The following is a 16678-nucleotide window of genomic DNA, read 5'->3' as shown; positions in this document are numbered from 1 at the left end:
CAGATCCGAATTCCATCTGCCAGCCAATGTCAGCTGGCGACTCCTCGGGGGAGGGCCTTCTCTGTGGCTGCTCCGGCCCTCTGCAACAATCTCCCCGTGGAGATCCGGACCCTTACTGCCCTTCCGGCCTTCCGCAAAGCGGTTCAGACCTGGCTGTTCCGGCAGGCCTGGGGCTGTTGAACTATCCAGCCCCATTCGAGGTTATGGCTGTTGTAGAATTTTAAATTGTTGTTTTTATTTATTTATTTTTTTTGTATCCCCTCCCTTTTTTATTGTGAGCCGCCCTGAGTCTCTCGGGAATAGGGCGGCATACAAACTCAATAAAACTGAAACTGAAAACTGAAACTTCTTTTCTGGAGAAGTCATCCCAATCTTACACAGACACAGACACAGACACAGACACAGGCACACACACACACACACACACACACACACAAATTCCTTTATTATCACTTATCATTATTTTCCTTAATGCAAGAGGGGAATCCAGAGTTCAGGGGTGCTGTGGATTGGGAGGCGCATAAGCCCCCTCCTAAATAAAGAGATGCATAACCAGACCAGCCATTCAAAAACTCAGCCCCCACTTCCCTAAAATGCCAGAGGACCCCCTTTTGACCCTTGGAGAGGGCGACCAAGGCTCAAAGGCCAAAGATATTATGGGATGCTTGCAATCCCTTGCAGAACAGAAAACAACAAGCCTCCACCTCAGGAGTCTCAGGAGTTGTCCCTTCGAATCCCTCTTGCTTGGTCCCCCCTCAAGAGATCCTTGGCCTACTACAATCCCTATTCACCTGCTGCGGATGATGAGAGTTGGAGTAGAGCACATTGGGAGATGGATGCAGGATTCGAGTTGGGGGCCTAAAAGAGCTGTAGGAAAGCAACTAAATGCATTTCAATAATTGAACTTTTTTATTTATTTTATTTGTTTATAATAATAATAAAGCTTTTTAGTGACACACACACACCCGATTTTCCCCCACCCCGCGCTCACAACTCGGTTCTGGTTTGTGATGAACTCATTGATGTTCTCCAGGTAAAACTCAACCTCCATGGTGGGGTGACCGGGCCCCCAAGAGCCCCACAGCACTCCTTCCCCTCCACAATCCTCCAATGCCACCATGGTAATGCCAGGCCACAATCCCTGTTTTTGCGCATGCTCACTACAGCGGCTGAGCTGAGCCAGTTCCGGTGAAGCTATGGAGGCCAAGAAGGGACAATTGCCCACACCAATCACCCCAGTTGGGGATGAAGGAGCTGCTGTGTCCCATTGCCAGCTGCAGTTGGGTTTCTCCTGGCAATCCTTCCTGGCTGGGAGACACCTTCTGTCCCAGAGAGGAAGGATCACCAGAAGAAAGCCAACTGCAGCCTGCAATGGGACACCAAGGAATGGCCACCCAGCAGCTGTCGTGTCCCATTGCAGGTGCCCAGGGTGGCCTTAGCGCCCACCTTCCTGCTGCCTGCAGCCCCGCGCAACCTCCCTGCCACCCCATCAACCTCAGGACACTTCCGGCTCTGCTGGACAACCACTCCTTCGCATCCTGTTGCCATCTGCAGCTGCATCTGGGCAGGCACTGCTTCCCCCCCTGAGCGGTCAAATGGCAGTGGTACATGGGCAGGGCCTACCCGGTTGCTTCTGGAGGGGGCAGGCAGATGGGCAACATTCCCCCCTTCCCGGGTGCCTGCAGCCTCGGAGCCTGCAACAACATGCACATGCGCCAGTTGCGACCCTACCTGAACCGGGAGGCTCTCACAACGGTCACTCGGGCCCTTGTGACCTCTAGGCTGGAATACTGCAACATGCTCTACATGGGGCTGCCCTTGAAGAGCATCCGGCGGCTTCAGCTAATCCAGAATGCGGCCGTGCGAGTGATTGTGGGCGCACCGCGGTTCGCCCACATAACACCTATCCTCCGCGAGCTGCGCTGGCTACCTGTTGACCTCCGAGTGCGCTTCAAGGTGCTACTTACCACCCATAAAGCCCTCCATGGTAGTGGATCTGAGTACTTGAGAGACCGCCTCCTGCCAATTACCTCCCTACGACCTATCAGATCGCACAGATTAGGCCTCCTCCGAGTTCCATCTGCCAGTCAGTGTCAACTGGCAACTACGCGGAGGAGAGCCTTTTCAGTAGTAGCTCCGACCCTTTGGAATGATCTCCCCATGGAGATTCGCACCCTCACCACCGTCCAGACCTTCCGCACAGCCCTCAAGACCTGGCTATCCCGTCAGGCCTGGGGATAAAGATCCTAATCCGTCCCCACCCGAATGATGAATGAATGTTGTGTTCTACTTTTACTTATGTACTGTCTCATGTCTCGTCTTGTATTCCCCTCCCCATAAATTGTCAGCCGCCCTGAGTCCCCTCAGGGAAAAGGGCGGCCTATAAATAATAAACAAATACAAATACAAATAGTAAAGGCAATGAAAAACTACTCACACATGTGAGATTTTCTTTACTGTGAAAAAGCTTGCTCCAAGACTGCAGGCTCTGAGGCTGCAGACACCCGGGGGGGGGGGCTTCCTGTCTGCCCCCTCCCAAAGCAACCTTGAAGGTTTTCAACCACAAGATCTGGAGCCACCAGTCTCCGGTAAGATGCACATCTCGTGGCCCTGCTCGCCCCATCCCCTGCCACACCTGCCACACCCCAATTGCATCCCACTGTGAGCGTCTCTCAGCCGTTGTGTGCAGGGAAAATGCTTGCACAGAAAAGAAAAACTTCCCAAGAATGCAAGAAGCTGTTAATTGCCTCACACTCACAAGAAATTTTTCTTTACTGTGCAAGATTTTTTTCCTGCACACAATGGCTGAGAGATGCTCGCAGTGGGGTGCAATTTGAACTCCCCCCTAAGGCCCTCCTGCCTGTTTGCCCAGCTCTTGCTCAGCTGCCCACTCCAATCCCCCAGCTGGATGCAGCCATTCACTCCTAGCTCCTACCCACCCAGCCCCCCCGCCCCGAACATCCCCCTGCCTGGGCACAGCCACTCACCAGTTCTTTCTTTTTCTGGATCCATCACTGGTGGCTTTTAAAAGGGAAAACTTTTCAGCGGTCATCTGGCAAAGAAAGCTCTCAGCCATGACCGGCACCACAATGGCTTCTGTCAGCTGGGTGGGCAAAGGAAGTGGGTGGGTGGGGAAGCATGATGTGGGTGGGCGGGATAAGAGAGTAAGCGAGCGGCAACTGGGCAAGCTAGGGGAGTGAGTGGGCCCAGGCCAGGGGACCGTACCAGTATGGGGGTGTGGCCAGGTATGATATGGCCGATTTCTACTACCTCCTACTTTTTTCTAGCTTATCAAGAAGTAGGTTGTGGTCTATTTTATCGAAAGCCTTGCTGAAGTCTAAGTATATTATGTCCACAGTATTCGCTTGTCTACTAATTTAGTCACTATGTTGAAGAATGAAATAAGATTGGTTTGGCATGATCTGTTTTTAACAAATTCATGCTGACTGCTAGTTATTATTTTACTTATTTGGTAGATCTGTTTTTTTATTATCTTTTCCAGTATCTTTCTGGGTATTGATGTTAGGCTGATTGATCTGTAGTTTCCTGGGTCTGTTTCCCCTCCCCCCCTTTTTTTGAAAATGGGAACCACATCAGCTCTTTTTCAGTCCTCTGGTACTGTATTTCCCTGGTACTATAGGATTTTTGAAAGATGTGGTACAGTGGTTCTGATATGACATCTGTCAGTTCCTTTAGAACTCTGGGTCCATCAGGTCCCAGTGATTTGTATTCATAAAAATCGGACAGATGTTCTCTTACTATTTTTTTCCTATTTTACCTTTTATTTCTAGTCTGTCTTTTACAGTTATGTTTTTAGTAGTTTGAACTATAGTTTCTTTTTGGGTGAACACCAATGCAAAGAATGAGTTTAGCAACTCTCTGTTGCCTGTTACTTCCTTGCCATCTTCTCTCTTTAGTGAACAGACTGTTTCCTTGATTTTTTTTCTTCTTGTTAATATGTTGGAAGAATTTTTTAAAATTATCTGACTTTTGTTGCAAGTCTTTTTTATGAACATTTTTGAGCCTTTGTTTTCCTGACTTCATCTTTGCAGATTCTGGCTATCTGCTGATATTCTGACTTAGTTGTGTGTCCCTCTTTCCATTTTTTGTACTTGTCCTTTTTGTCTTTCAATTTGTCAGAGAAATCTTTGTGCAGCCATGCTAGTTTCTTCTTGGATTTTTTCTTTTTCTTTTTCAATAGTATTGTGTTGGTCTGAGCTTTTATGATCTTTTAAATCAGAGTTTCCCAAGCTACTTGAGTTGTTTTCCTTGAATTTTCATCCAAGGAATCTTTATCTGTAATTCCAACTATATCATATCTACCTTCATGTATTAATAGTTCAAGTTCACCAGTTTGTTCCCCAAACTTTGTGCATTTCATATAGCCACTTGAGATCTTTATGTCTGACTCTGGGTATACTTCCTATGTCTCCTATTTGGTATATGAGTTTGTCTTCCTTCGCATCTCTCCTTACCTTATTATTTGACTTGTTTTCTAGGTGTTTTTGCTAGGAATTAGGTCCTGGAGATCCTAAAGATTGGTCACTCTCCCTCCTCAATTTTCGTTTAAATCCCTCCAGATAAGTTGAGCAAGTCTTTCTCAGAAATCATTCTTCCCAGTCTTTGTGAGGTGCAGCCCATTGCTTGCCAAAAACGGAGGTAGTGCAGATCATGGTCCAGGAATCCAAAGGTTTTTTGGAGATACCAACTCTTTAACCAGTAATTCACTTCTAGAATCCTTTATTCTTTTACTGGATGTTGACCTTTTGTTGGCAGTACAGATGAAAAAACTACTTGTGCATCTAATTCCTTAACTTTCTTCCGTAGTTGCTCATAATCAATGTTGTTTTCTAGTCCTTTTTTTGTGTCATTCATCCCTACATGTACTAGTAATAAAGGGTAACAATCTATGGGTTTTATTATTTTGGTTAGGTTCTCAGCTATATCCTTGATTTTTGTTCCAGGAAGGCAACATACCTCTCTGGATTGACTGTCTGATCTACAGATGGCTGATCCTGTTCCCTTGAGAATTGAATCTCCTATCACCAATATTCACCTTTTTTCCCCGAGGGTGGTTTGGGATATTCTTCTATAATAGAAACATTTTATGGTGCTACTTTTTAAAGGATCTTTGATGATGCTTCTTTTCTAGATGTCTGCATGTTTTCTTCCAGGGAGAGTTCATCAAATCTCATCAGAATGGGTTGTGTTGGACATGGGTTTTGTACTAGGTTTGTGTTTTTTTCTAAGAGTGATATGTCTCCACCTGTCTTCTTCTTCTAAGGGAACAATTCTTTCAGAAGTTGTTTGATAATTATTATGTTCAATTTGGGCATATTCTTTTTGCAAAGTTTGGAATTTTCTTTGTAGGTTGAATTTCAGAGTGGTTAAAGCTTCCTCTAGACACTTTACTTTTTCTTCTAGTAACTTGATTAGTTTACATTTGGTAGATACAATATATAGTTTGGGCCTTCTGTGGGCAGAAATATATACATGTTCCATATAGCACAGTAGCAATAGCCCTTAGACTTATATACTGCTTTACAGCCCTCTCTAAGTGGTTTACAGAGTCAGTATATTGCCCCCAACAATTGGATCCTCATTTTACCCACCATGGAAGCATGGAAGGATGAGTCAACCTTGAGCCAGGTGAGATTTGAACTGCTAAATTGCAGGCAGACAGCAGTCAGCAGAAGTAGCCTGCAGTACAACAGTATCAGTTTCTTTTTCCATGATTGGATTAAAAAAATTGAAAATGAAAACGCAGAAGGTTTTAACCCAGATGTTTAAAAGGGAAAGATGTCCAATTTAGAAATTAAAAATTCTAACAGCTCACTTAAAATTTAGGGGAGCTAAATTTTAAATGTTAAGTCTAGATAAAAATGTAAAGTTCTAGCTGTTAAAAAAATGTCCAGTTTAAAATGTTAAAAGTTCTAGCAGATCATTGAAATTGTCTAGTTTTAAAATTTTCAGTATTGAGTGGGCTTAAGTGCACGGTTCATTCTTATCCTATAATGGAATGTTTTATAATTATCCCTTTCTACCCTGCCTTTTTATGATCTTTTCCCTCCTTGCCTTCTGGTGGGCTTTATTTATCCCTTTCTTCTCTACCTTTATGTTTCCGTACTTGATATTGTCTACCCTGCTTTAATTTTTTTGCCTTGTATTCTGTGTTGTCTTTTTATCCTCTCGTCCTACTTGCTTTTCTCCTGCCACTACCGGATATTCAGCTGTCCCTGCTTTTGCCAGTTCATGGCATTGCTTCCCTCTCATTTGTCTGTTGGTGTGCCATGCTGTTCTGTTGTGGTTTGCAGTCAACGGTTCACTGGTTTGCTGGGCTGCAATGCTCCTGCACCACCAATAGCCTCCGATTCCACTGTCATTCTACTGTCACTTTTTATGCTGCTCTCTGCATTGCTCTCAGGCTGTGGTTCTCTGTCCTGCCCCTTGCTGCTGGCCCTCTTATCTGCTGCACTACCGCTGCTTTTTGCTCTGCAGCCATGCGACTCCTGTTTGCTGATCCATGGCACCAGGGTATTGCTTCCCCCAGGAGTAAGCTCGCTTGTCCTCTCCTCTCTTCAGCCAGCTCTCCTCCTCCCTGCACCACTCTTTCACTGGCTGTCCTTTTTGTTCTCTGCTGGTCATTGTGCTGCCCTCAGTCGGTTCACCTCTCTGCCCCACAGATGACTTTCCTCCCTGTTCCACAGCTGGCCCCACTCACTCACTGGCTCGTCTCCTTGTTCTCTGATGGCTCATTTTGCCTCTCCACTCATCTCACTTCAATTGGCCTCCGGTCTCTTGGGTAGAGGCCTCTTGGGTGCAGCTGGACCTCTCTCAGCAGGCCAAGTTCCCTTGGTGGCGTTTTTCTCCTAATTCTTCAATCTTTCCTCTCCTTTTCCTTTCTCCAATCTTTTTTTCTTTTTCTATGACTTACCTTTTCCTCTCCACCTCTCCTCCTATCATTTTATCTCAATTTAATAGCAACTTTTCTCCCCACGATGTAACAATGCTTCCTCCATTGCTGCCATCTTGAATACAGTGTGTGTGTGTGTGTGTGTGTGTGTGTGTGTGTGTGTGTATCTGTTGACAGGAGACCTGGCGAGAGCTGGCATTTCCATAGGCTATTGCTAAAACAATTCCTGTGTTAAATAACTACATTCAAAGAACAATACTGGCATGATCATAATTTGGGTGAAATACAATTTGTTTGTATTATTTGTATTTGTTGCATATTAGATAGCTTATTTTAAGTACATAAACAGTATTCTAGGAAATAAATTTTGATTCAAAAGTTGGCAAAGGAAATTCACCCGGTAATTTTGCCAAATTATTAAAAGGAACTCTACATTGGCAACAGGAAGGTCATTCGGCCAGTAAACACTCAGCTCCATTCAGTTGCCTCAACTCCACCCTGATGTAAGGGATTATGGGGTCAAAATTAAAAGGGAACTTTCACATTAGTTTTCCTTTTTGAAAGAAGAATAAGGTTTAATGTCTATGGAGACTCTCGGTCATCCAGGTCTTGGTTGGCCCAAAGATGCTTTTTCAAGAGGCAACTGGACTTTTGGTTCTTTTCTTTGAATATTTTTTGCTTCTCATCCAAAAAGCTTATTCAGCTCTGACTGGATGGCGAAGAATGGTTTGATAAGATTTGACATTCATATTGTCATCCCTGGATCTACCTTTGGACAGACTTTACAGGGCTGCCACAGTGGGGGATGGGTGAGCTGTGGGAATGGGAGAGTAGTGAAGGGAGTATAGCAGTGGTGGGTTGCTGCTGGTTTGGCCCGATCCGGGTGAACCAATAGTGGAATTCAGGCCTGGGATGTAGAACCAGCAGCGACTCAGGCCTGCCATGCCCCTTAACCCGTTCCCTCACTACTGCTTGGATTTTAGTGCCACCATTTTGGATTTTATTGACTATGCATACATGCACAGTGCATGTCTGGAACGGATGTGCAAGAGCCACGAACATGCACACATTGTGCGACCCACCCCTGGAGTATAGTCATAACAACATTCTTTCACATGAGATCAAGGACGGGCTGCTAGCACCTGGAGAGGAGTGACCAAAGTTTGGCAGCAGCTGAGAAAGGAGATTGATTTAGCCATGTGATGTGAATGTCACTGGACAGGGCAGGGTGTGAGTTTTAGTGTAGGTGAGGGAAAACACGGGATTTCAGATTTGGGTTTTCCCCAGATGTGCCAAAATGACTTCTTTAATAAAATATTACTCTGATGGACTTTGTCTCAAAGTTCTGAATTACACTGAAGAGTTGGAACACTGACACATACTTTTGTATTAAAAACACACAATATTATTTTGACATGCTACACAATAACAATAATTTCACCCAGTACAAAATTGATAATCCACATTTATATTGACTTACGTGTTCTGTCTTTCCATACTTCTGACTCTGAGATTTTCCCAGCGTGAATTTAGAAGATTTATTTGTTCTTGTATTTCATTTTCTTCATCTTCTGAAAGCTTTCCAAATGTTCCCAAAAGTTGGCTGCCTACTTGCAAAATATCACCAACACGTCCTTGGTGAGCAGTTAATTCCATCATAAAACCCTTGGAAAATCATTATAACAATGATTACCAACAAAAAACAAAATATTCATATGGATATTTTACAGATTACATTAAATTTCCAATTTTTATCAAATAAACCAGTTTTTAGAAATTAACAATGTGATTCAAGTGTTTTGTAAAAAGGAAACAAATGAAATAAAAATATCATTCAAATGTTACATTTTTAGTGTCATTCTGTAACCATAGAAAAACAATTAGCAGGGGGTGAAGTTTTTGTGTTAATTATTGAAATAGACATTGTTCATTCATACCTCATGAATGTGAAACTGTTCTTTAACTTCTTCTACATCACTGGAGAGCTCTCCTTGCGCTTGAAATGAATCTTCAGCAGACAGAAGCCATGAGATGACTTCTTCTAATTCAGTTTGGTAGCTTTCTAAGTTTGTTTCTGAACTCGTGGGTGAAGTTGCAAATAACCTCTGTTCTTGACTTTCAAAATGCTGATAAATAAATAATGTATTTAAGGAGAAATTCACTAGTATACTTTCTTCTGGATTAATAAATGAAATGTAGTCATGTTAATTTAATAATTAATAAATCATATGGCATCAGTTTCATCTAAAATTAGATCTAATATACAGATATTCAGATTTTTATTATTTTGTACAAAGTCATTGGAATTGACATTGGGTACAAAGCCATCTCATAAATATTAACAGAAAAATAAGATATTCTTCATGACAGCTTTAGTTATAGGTATGTTTGGTTAAAATTAAAACTCAGACAGCTCAGTTTGTATATTCAGTTACACTATAACTGCATGCAAAGCTACATTAATGCATATAAACATTGTAAATATTTATAAAAGTATAGTTGTAAGTTAAAATACTTCCTCCATTTTTTATATTTTGGTATAATCTACATGCTCACGTGCCAAAAGTGGAGGGAGCGCAGGGGGGTTGTACATGGGCATGCTACACATGCACATGCTTTTCCCCCCTGTATGCATGTGCACGTAACCAGCACTCCCCCTGCTTTTGGCATGCTTTTTTCGCCCTCCCCAGGCTCCAAAGGCTTTCTAGGAACCTGGGGAGGGCGAAAACAGTCCCCCCAGGGGCCCTCCGTAGTCTTTCAGGGAAGCCTCCTGAAGGTTCCGGAGGGCGAAAAATGGCCCTATGAGCAAACCAGAAGTCCATTCCCAAACTTCTAAGTTGTCTGTAGGGCTCGGTTTTTTTGCGCTCTGGGGGCTTCCCTGAAGCCTCCAGAGGGCGGAAAACAGCCTCAAAAGAAGGCCAAAGTCAGCTGGACAGTGTGTGTATGCACGCTGGAGCTGACAAGGCAATGCCCTAACAAATGGTTCTGTGTGCCACCTGCGGCATGCGTGCCATAGGTTCGCCATCACGGATCTATGGGATACTACGAAGGTGTACATGAAGGGAGTCACTATATCATATATGGTGAATAAAAATAAGGAGAAGAAACAGCGACAGAAACATCTAGAAGAATATTAAAGAGCTGAAGTAGAGTTGCAGAGGGAACATCAAAAAAAGAAGTTGAAGCAACAAATGGACTTAACGAAGCATAAACTGAATATGCTTGAGAAGGAAGAGTTGGCGAGAGACATTAAAAAAAACCTAACCAAAATTTCTTTGAAAATGCAAACAAACTATGGAGAGTGTTAGCATAAAAGATGGATTAGTAAACCACAAAATGAGGAATGATTTGCTATCAGAATGAGCAGAAAAAGAATATAGTGCAGTAATATTATAAGAAACTGTATGATGATATGGACAGATATTCAGAAGATAAAATAATAAAATGTTTAAAGACAGCCTCGCTGCCTAAAATTTCAGCAGAAACAAAAAAATATGTTAAATGAAGAAATAAGGATGCCAGAATTAATTGAGGTAATAAAAAAACAAAAAAATAATAAAGCACCAGGACCGGATGGTTTGCCAGCAGAAATGTATAAAGAGCTGCACAATATGTTAGGAAAAAATGTTGCTTGTGATATACAATGCAGTGTTAAATGAGGTAAAAATTCCACTATCATGGGTAGAGGCAGATATTATATTGATTCTGAAAGAAAATACTGATTTAACATTAATTAAAAACTATAGGCCTATCTCATTGATGAATACAGATTATAAAACAGTTATGGTAATAATAGCTGAAAGGCTGAAAAGGTTCATACATGTGGATTAGTAAGACTGTTGGTCTTACCTATGCAGTAGTTCTCTGTGCACTCCATGCACAGAGAACTTCTGCCTATTAGCCCTGAGACTGAATTTAAATGTTTGGACACGCCTCTTTGGCTTGACTGGATTTAGTTTCTAAATGAAGGCGTAGGTCGAAGAATGACACAATGTCCTCAAATGTCTGCCAGAACAGACACTGGACCTGGGTGGGAATGGAGTCTCCCGCAATCTACTGACCAACAGTCTTTCTCCTGTGCACTGCTTGGAGACTTCATGCATAAGATATACCCAAGCATAACTGTGACAGGCTGGTCCAGGGTCCCATCAGCCAAAAGAACACTCTTGTCAGGTGTGCCTACATCAATAACCAAGAAAGAAAACTCCAAACTCCATTGTTCATGGAATTAAAGATACTTTTACTGGTTATGAAAAGATAGCAGCGAAAGAAAAGCAAGATCTGAGCCAAAAAGGCATGAACATATCAAATGATTACCCAATCCCCTCCCTCCAATTACCCCACCCCAGTGTCCAATCTGCAACTCCCTAAGGTGTCATGTGGGGTGCATCTTAAAAATGCCTCACCAGAAAGAAGAGTCCATACAAACTTGATTAAGAAGATAATTAGAAGACTGATGCCACAAATGGCAGAAGACATGAGACTGTTTCGCGACTGGAAAGATACAGGCTGATAGATGAAAGTGTTTAATCTAAAACTAGTTGGACTTAGTGAAATTTAGTGACAATAGATATGGTTTAATAAACAATTGAAAATGATAATAATGTATATGTATGTATTGGTATAACAAGTACTAATTGGATATGAATATTGAATGGTACCTATGAAAGGAAGATGAGAAATGGTTTGGTTACACATAAAGATTAATAAAAAAAGAACTAAATTATGATAATGGATATAGTCAAATAAAGGAGAGATAATGATAACAATGTATATATAGGTATGGGTACAACATGGGAAAATTGGATGTAAATTGTAAACAGTGATTTGGAAAGGAAGATTAGAAACCTTTATTACTAAATGTTATTGATGTTTAGCTAGAATAGGCCATAAGGAATAGTGTTATTGGGATACTAGAAATAGCAAATGAGATAGATGCCAGTAGGTGGTTATGTTTTGAGTTTTGGTATGTTTTATGATGAAGGATGTTTAAACCATTATAGTCAAACGAGAATTGGGGGAGGATGATGGTAATATGTACAAATATATTTGATTTAAAATACTAGAATTAATATGACTCATGGGTGACTGTGAAAGAAATGCACGAGAATTTTTTGTAACTAACTGATACACTTGGGAGGAGGGGAACCTCGGAGTTAAATAATTAGCTACATCTGAAACAACTGAGTTTTACAACTTTACAATTGGTTTCCTGTCACTGGAAGACTGAAGGTCCCAGCACCTCTGGGGGGATGTTTATGATGGCCATATGGGATATCTTACTTTAATGTCAAACTAGAGATGGGAATGTGTGTTTTATTTGACTCTCAGGGCAGAAGAGTTAAGGAAACATCTTCAAACTTGTGTATTGGCCAGAATCTACATTCTGACATTATCAGTTTAATCCCATTAATCCCACTTGCATTGCCTAAAGGGCTTCAGATGCTGCTTTGCCTCTAATGGTTTTCCATTGTGCTTACTTAAAGGTTCCTTTTGAAATAATCCGTTTCAAGAGTCTTTACTTTCTAAGTTAGGAGAGGAGCCATTACAGGTGTCCATTATCCCTGTTGTTATTTATCTTATCTTTGGAAGTATTAACAAGAATAATAAGAAAGGACACACAGATTAAAGTATTGGAAATTAAAGGAGAAAGTTATAAATTGCAAGCTTTTGCTTGCATTTAGTTTTCATTCTGGAGGAACCACTACAATTGGATTTGAGGCTCATGGACATATTGGAGGAATATGGAGAGGTAGCCAGGGTAAAAGTAAACAAGTAAAAAACTAAAATGATAACTAAGAATAAGACTAACAAACAGAAAGATGATGTGACCAAGGGAATACAGATTCAATTAGCAAAAAAGATGAAGTATTCTTTCTGATGGCAAGGTGCATATCAATTAAGGAGGACAATTATATTAAATTATTAAATCAGATAAAGACAGACTTGGAAAGATGGGAAGACCTTCAACTCTCCTTTATGGGTAGAATAGCTACAATTAAAATGAGTGTTCTACCAAAATTGTGTTTCCTATTTCAAAATATGCCTATAAAACTAGAGAGACAGTACTTTGACAATCTGAATAAAATTGTGTTGAAATTAATATGGCAGGGGAAAGAGTGAAGAATTAAATTGAAACTACTTCAGGAGGCCAAAGAAAGAGGAGGATTTGGTTTGCCCAATTGGGAATTATATTACCGTGGCAGTGATCACTTGGGTTAAAGAATGGATAACCTTAAGGAACAAAAGATTATTAACATTAGAGGGTCATATCTCACTCCATACCTCTGTATAGATGTATACAGAAATATATGAGTTATCCTTCAGTTATTGAATAATTTGCTTTAGTCATATTGTGATTTTTTTTTTCCTGTTCACTTCTGTCCGATTCTGAGAGACTGTCTAAACAAGTCTCTGCAGTTTTCCTGGCAAGATTTTTTAGAAGTGGTTTGCTTTCTTTCTTGGATAGAGAGAAAATGACTAGCCCAAGGTCACTCAGCTGGCTTTGTGCCCAAGGTGGGACTAGAACTCACAGTCTCCCAGCTTCCAACTTGATGCTTTTCATATACCAAACATACTATCAAATTAAATTTACCAAGTCCTAATTACAGCTATCACAATATCGGTTTTCAATCTGTGTTTTAAGTTATCCTTGGTAAGAATATGTGAAATTGTCTGAAGTTACACTTGATTAAGTAATTATCCCTTTTAAAAACAATTATATGCAATACGAAGAGAGAGAAACAGAGAAAAGATTTGTTAATACAAAACAAATGACCTGATATCTACAGTTCAAGAAATGCAACCTCAGAGGCCTGCCTATCCACCCACTGCTCACTGACTCACTGGCTCGCCAATCGCCTCATCTCTGAGAGCCCTATATATACTGAGGATGACCCACTTATTACTTTTCCTGGCTTTGCTCTCGCGTCGCCCTTTGCTGACTCCATCCTCGCTGACTCTAACCTCTATTCTCACTGACTTCCCAGCTTGCCTGCCTGCCTTGCTGCATTACCGCTGCCTCCTCCTGTGGTTTTCTAAAGGTAAGTAAGCCTACCTAACCTGACTTCACGGGGTGCACAGGTGGACGGCAAGAAGATACCGGGAGTGCTGGTTGGCTTTGCAGTCTATGCAAGCCCGGGTAGTGGCTGAGGCCTTCCTTGCAGCCGCTCCCCAGGCTCATGTAGACCACAAAGCCAGCCAGTGCTCGGCAGGTGACTTCGCAGGGCACGTTGGAAATGGGGAGAAGCTACCAGGAGCACTGGCCAGTTTCGCAGTCTATGTGAGCCCGGAGAGTGGCTGAGGCCTTCCTTGCAGTCACTCCCCAGGCTCACGTAGACCATGAAGCTGGACGGCGCTTGACTGAGGCCTTTCTTGCTGCCCCCCCCCCCCCCAGTCCCCAGCCTTGTCTAGCTGATTCTGCCTGCTGGTAATTGACTGGGTTTTTTCTTTATGCTTTTAATGTTTTTTTAAAGGATATTTTATTGTTAATTTTTTTCAGGAAATTTGGTTTGGAAATTTGATGGTTTCTGATTGCCCTGCTTTTGTTTTCCTGGGTTAATCTTGGTCCCAGGTATTTTGTCTTTCCTATCCTGGGGGTTAGTTTTGCCAGGAAATAGGAAAAGGGGAGTTCCACTCAAGCTATTTTTAGCCTGCTGAAGCACTTTGTCTTAATGGGTGTACTTAAGAATTTAAATCTTCCTTTCAGCTGGTGGTTTTGCTTGGGGTTTTCTTAAAGGGCTTGAGTTTCTTGCTAATGTTTTCTGTGGTTTCTGGTTCTGTGAGCTTTCCAGCCCTTGCTCATTAGGTTCCTCGCCGACTCACCTGTCCGTGCCCCCTCCAAGCCTCTGTTTGTGGCCGGCATCCCCCCCCACTCCTACCCCTCATTTGGCCAAGGCACCGAAGCCTTTGATCTGCTTGCTGACACCCCCCCCCCCGACTCGGTTGCGATTGCTTCCCTCAGGTGAGAGCAAAGGATGAGGAAGGCGGGGAGGGTGCCCCGGGGCGCCTGTGCGCTTTGCAAAAGGAAAAGGCAGGAGAACTGTAGCCCTTACCTTCCACAGCCATTCTCTCAGAGCTTGCTTATTGCATGCATAATTCACCTGCCCAGAGATGCTTCTCCTTGTCCTCCTCCTCCTCCTTCCTCCCTTCTTCCCCCACCTCCTTCTTTCCTTCCTTCTCTTTCTTCTCCCTTCACGGTTTTCTCTCTCTCGCTCATCTGCAACCGAGAAGTTCAACCTGCAACGAGGAAGGCTTTAGCTTGCTTTCCCTCTGCAGCCTGGGAAATGGAGTCTCTGCCCTCCCCGCTCAAGTGGCGCAAGGCATGATTTGCTGCTCCCAGATCAGGAGGCGGGAGAATCACGTGCCTCCTTTGCATACGGAATTTTTCGCTTTTTAACCCTTGCTTAACTCTTAAAAGGTGAAAAATTCCTTATGCAAAGGAGGCCCATAGTTCTCTCGCCTCCCACTACAGTTAATACTAAGCAGACTCAAAATCACTGTGACGTGGAGTCTGGCAGCAACTACCTTGGCCTTTTTAATTATTTTAAAAATTCTTTCCTTTTCCTCATGAGACTGGTGAGGCCCCGTCTCCCCTGCCTCCAGTGACTGCACGTCCCTGCTGTGTAGCATGCTTATCCAGCGCTACATCAGTTTTTTCTGGGCAATGAAAAATCTCCAGGCATGGCTGCCCAATTTGAAATTTTAAATTTTTTGACTGATTTTGCCCTAATGATTGATATTCTAAATGAGACTTCTCTTTTGTCAAATGCCCTGGAGGGGAGAAACAGACATCATAAAGGCCGAAAAATTGGTATTGCAATCAGTTAAAGCATTTAAAATGCTTAGACTGGAAAAGGGCCCATATGAAAAAAAGGTTGATGGAATGATAGCTTCAGAAGCCTTCCAAAATATAAAATTAGTTCAAAATCAATGATTTGTCTCACTTTCTCATGAAAATCTTTTATAAAGCATCATCACCAATTTGAAGAAAAGGTTGATGGATTGTGAACCTCTAAAAACAGGTAGCAAATTGCCAGACACAAACAAATTACAATTTCTCACATATTTGGAGCTGGATTACTGGAACATTGAAGATGTAGCCATTCCATGGGCAGAAGCAGAGGAAGGATTGAATTTGGTAAAATGTTTAATTATGAAAATGATTTGAATGACTACAGAAATTTTTCGGAAAATGTACTCAAAGATCCAAAGAATTACACAATTCCTGACAGTATCAAAAATGCTAGAGATATTGTCAGGACAATTGCTGTTAGTTCAGCAGAGGTGGAAAGGGGGTTCTCAAAAATAAACCTCATATGTTCAGAACAAAGAACTCATCTAACTATTCCAAACATTAATGATTTGATGACAATAAGTGTTAGTGACGTGCCTGTAAAAAGTTGGGACCCAATTCCTTCAGTCAAAAGTGGCTCAGAGCACACCATCACACAGCTGATGATCCATGAGTGAAGAGCAAAAGAAGTGCAACTGAGGAGGCCAGAAATGAAAGAACAATGTGAAAACGTCTTCAACCACAAAACCAATAACACAGCTAAGTACTTGAGTGTACTTCTTTCCAGTGACATGCAGTCAGGGGAGGCAGGGGAGGCAGAGCCTCACCACTGTCATCATGAAAAGAAAAAAAATGTGAAAGGAAAAAGGCTGAGCTAGTTGCTGCCAGAGTCACAGTGGATGACTTTGCTTAGTGCTTAACTGTTTAAAAAAGCCTCTAAAAGCGCCCTCTACAGGAGGAGGCAGGAGAAC

At 42.3% G+C, this 16678-nt stretch overlaps 1 protein-coding gene across 1 annotated transcript in view; it reads right to left on the bottom strand.

Moving 5' to 3' along the window:
* Window positions 1-16678, bottom strand: part of DMD (dystrophin) — a 1161901-nt gene that overhangs the window by 987775 nt on the left and 157448 nt on the right. The window contains 2 exon segments of the mRNA XM_032219839.1: window positions 8394-8578; window positions 8851-9039. Coding sequence (XP_032075730.1) covers window positions 8394-8578; window positions 8851-9039 — 374 coding nt within the window.

The sequence above is a fragment of the Thamnophis elegans genome, chromosome 6 (genome assembly GCF_009769535.1).
Source record: "Thamnophis elegans isolate rThaEle1 chromosome 6, rThaEle1.pri, whole genome shotgun sequence".
Taxonomy (NCBI): Eukaryota; Metazoa; Chordata; class Lepidosauria; order Squamata; family Colubridae; genus Thamnophis; species Thamnophis elegans.
The sequence above is the reverse complement of the archived record's forward strand: the minus strand, read 5'-3'. Positions and strand labels throughout refer to the sequence as shown.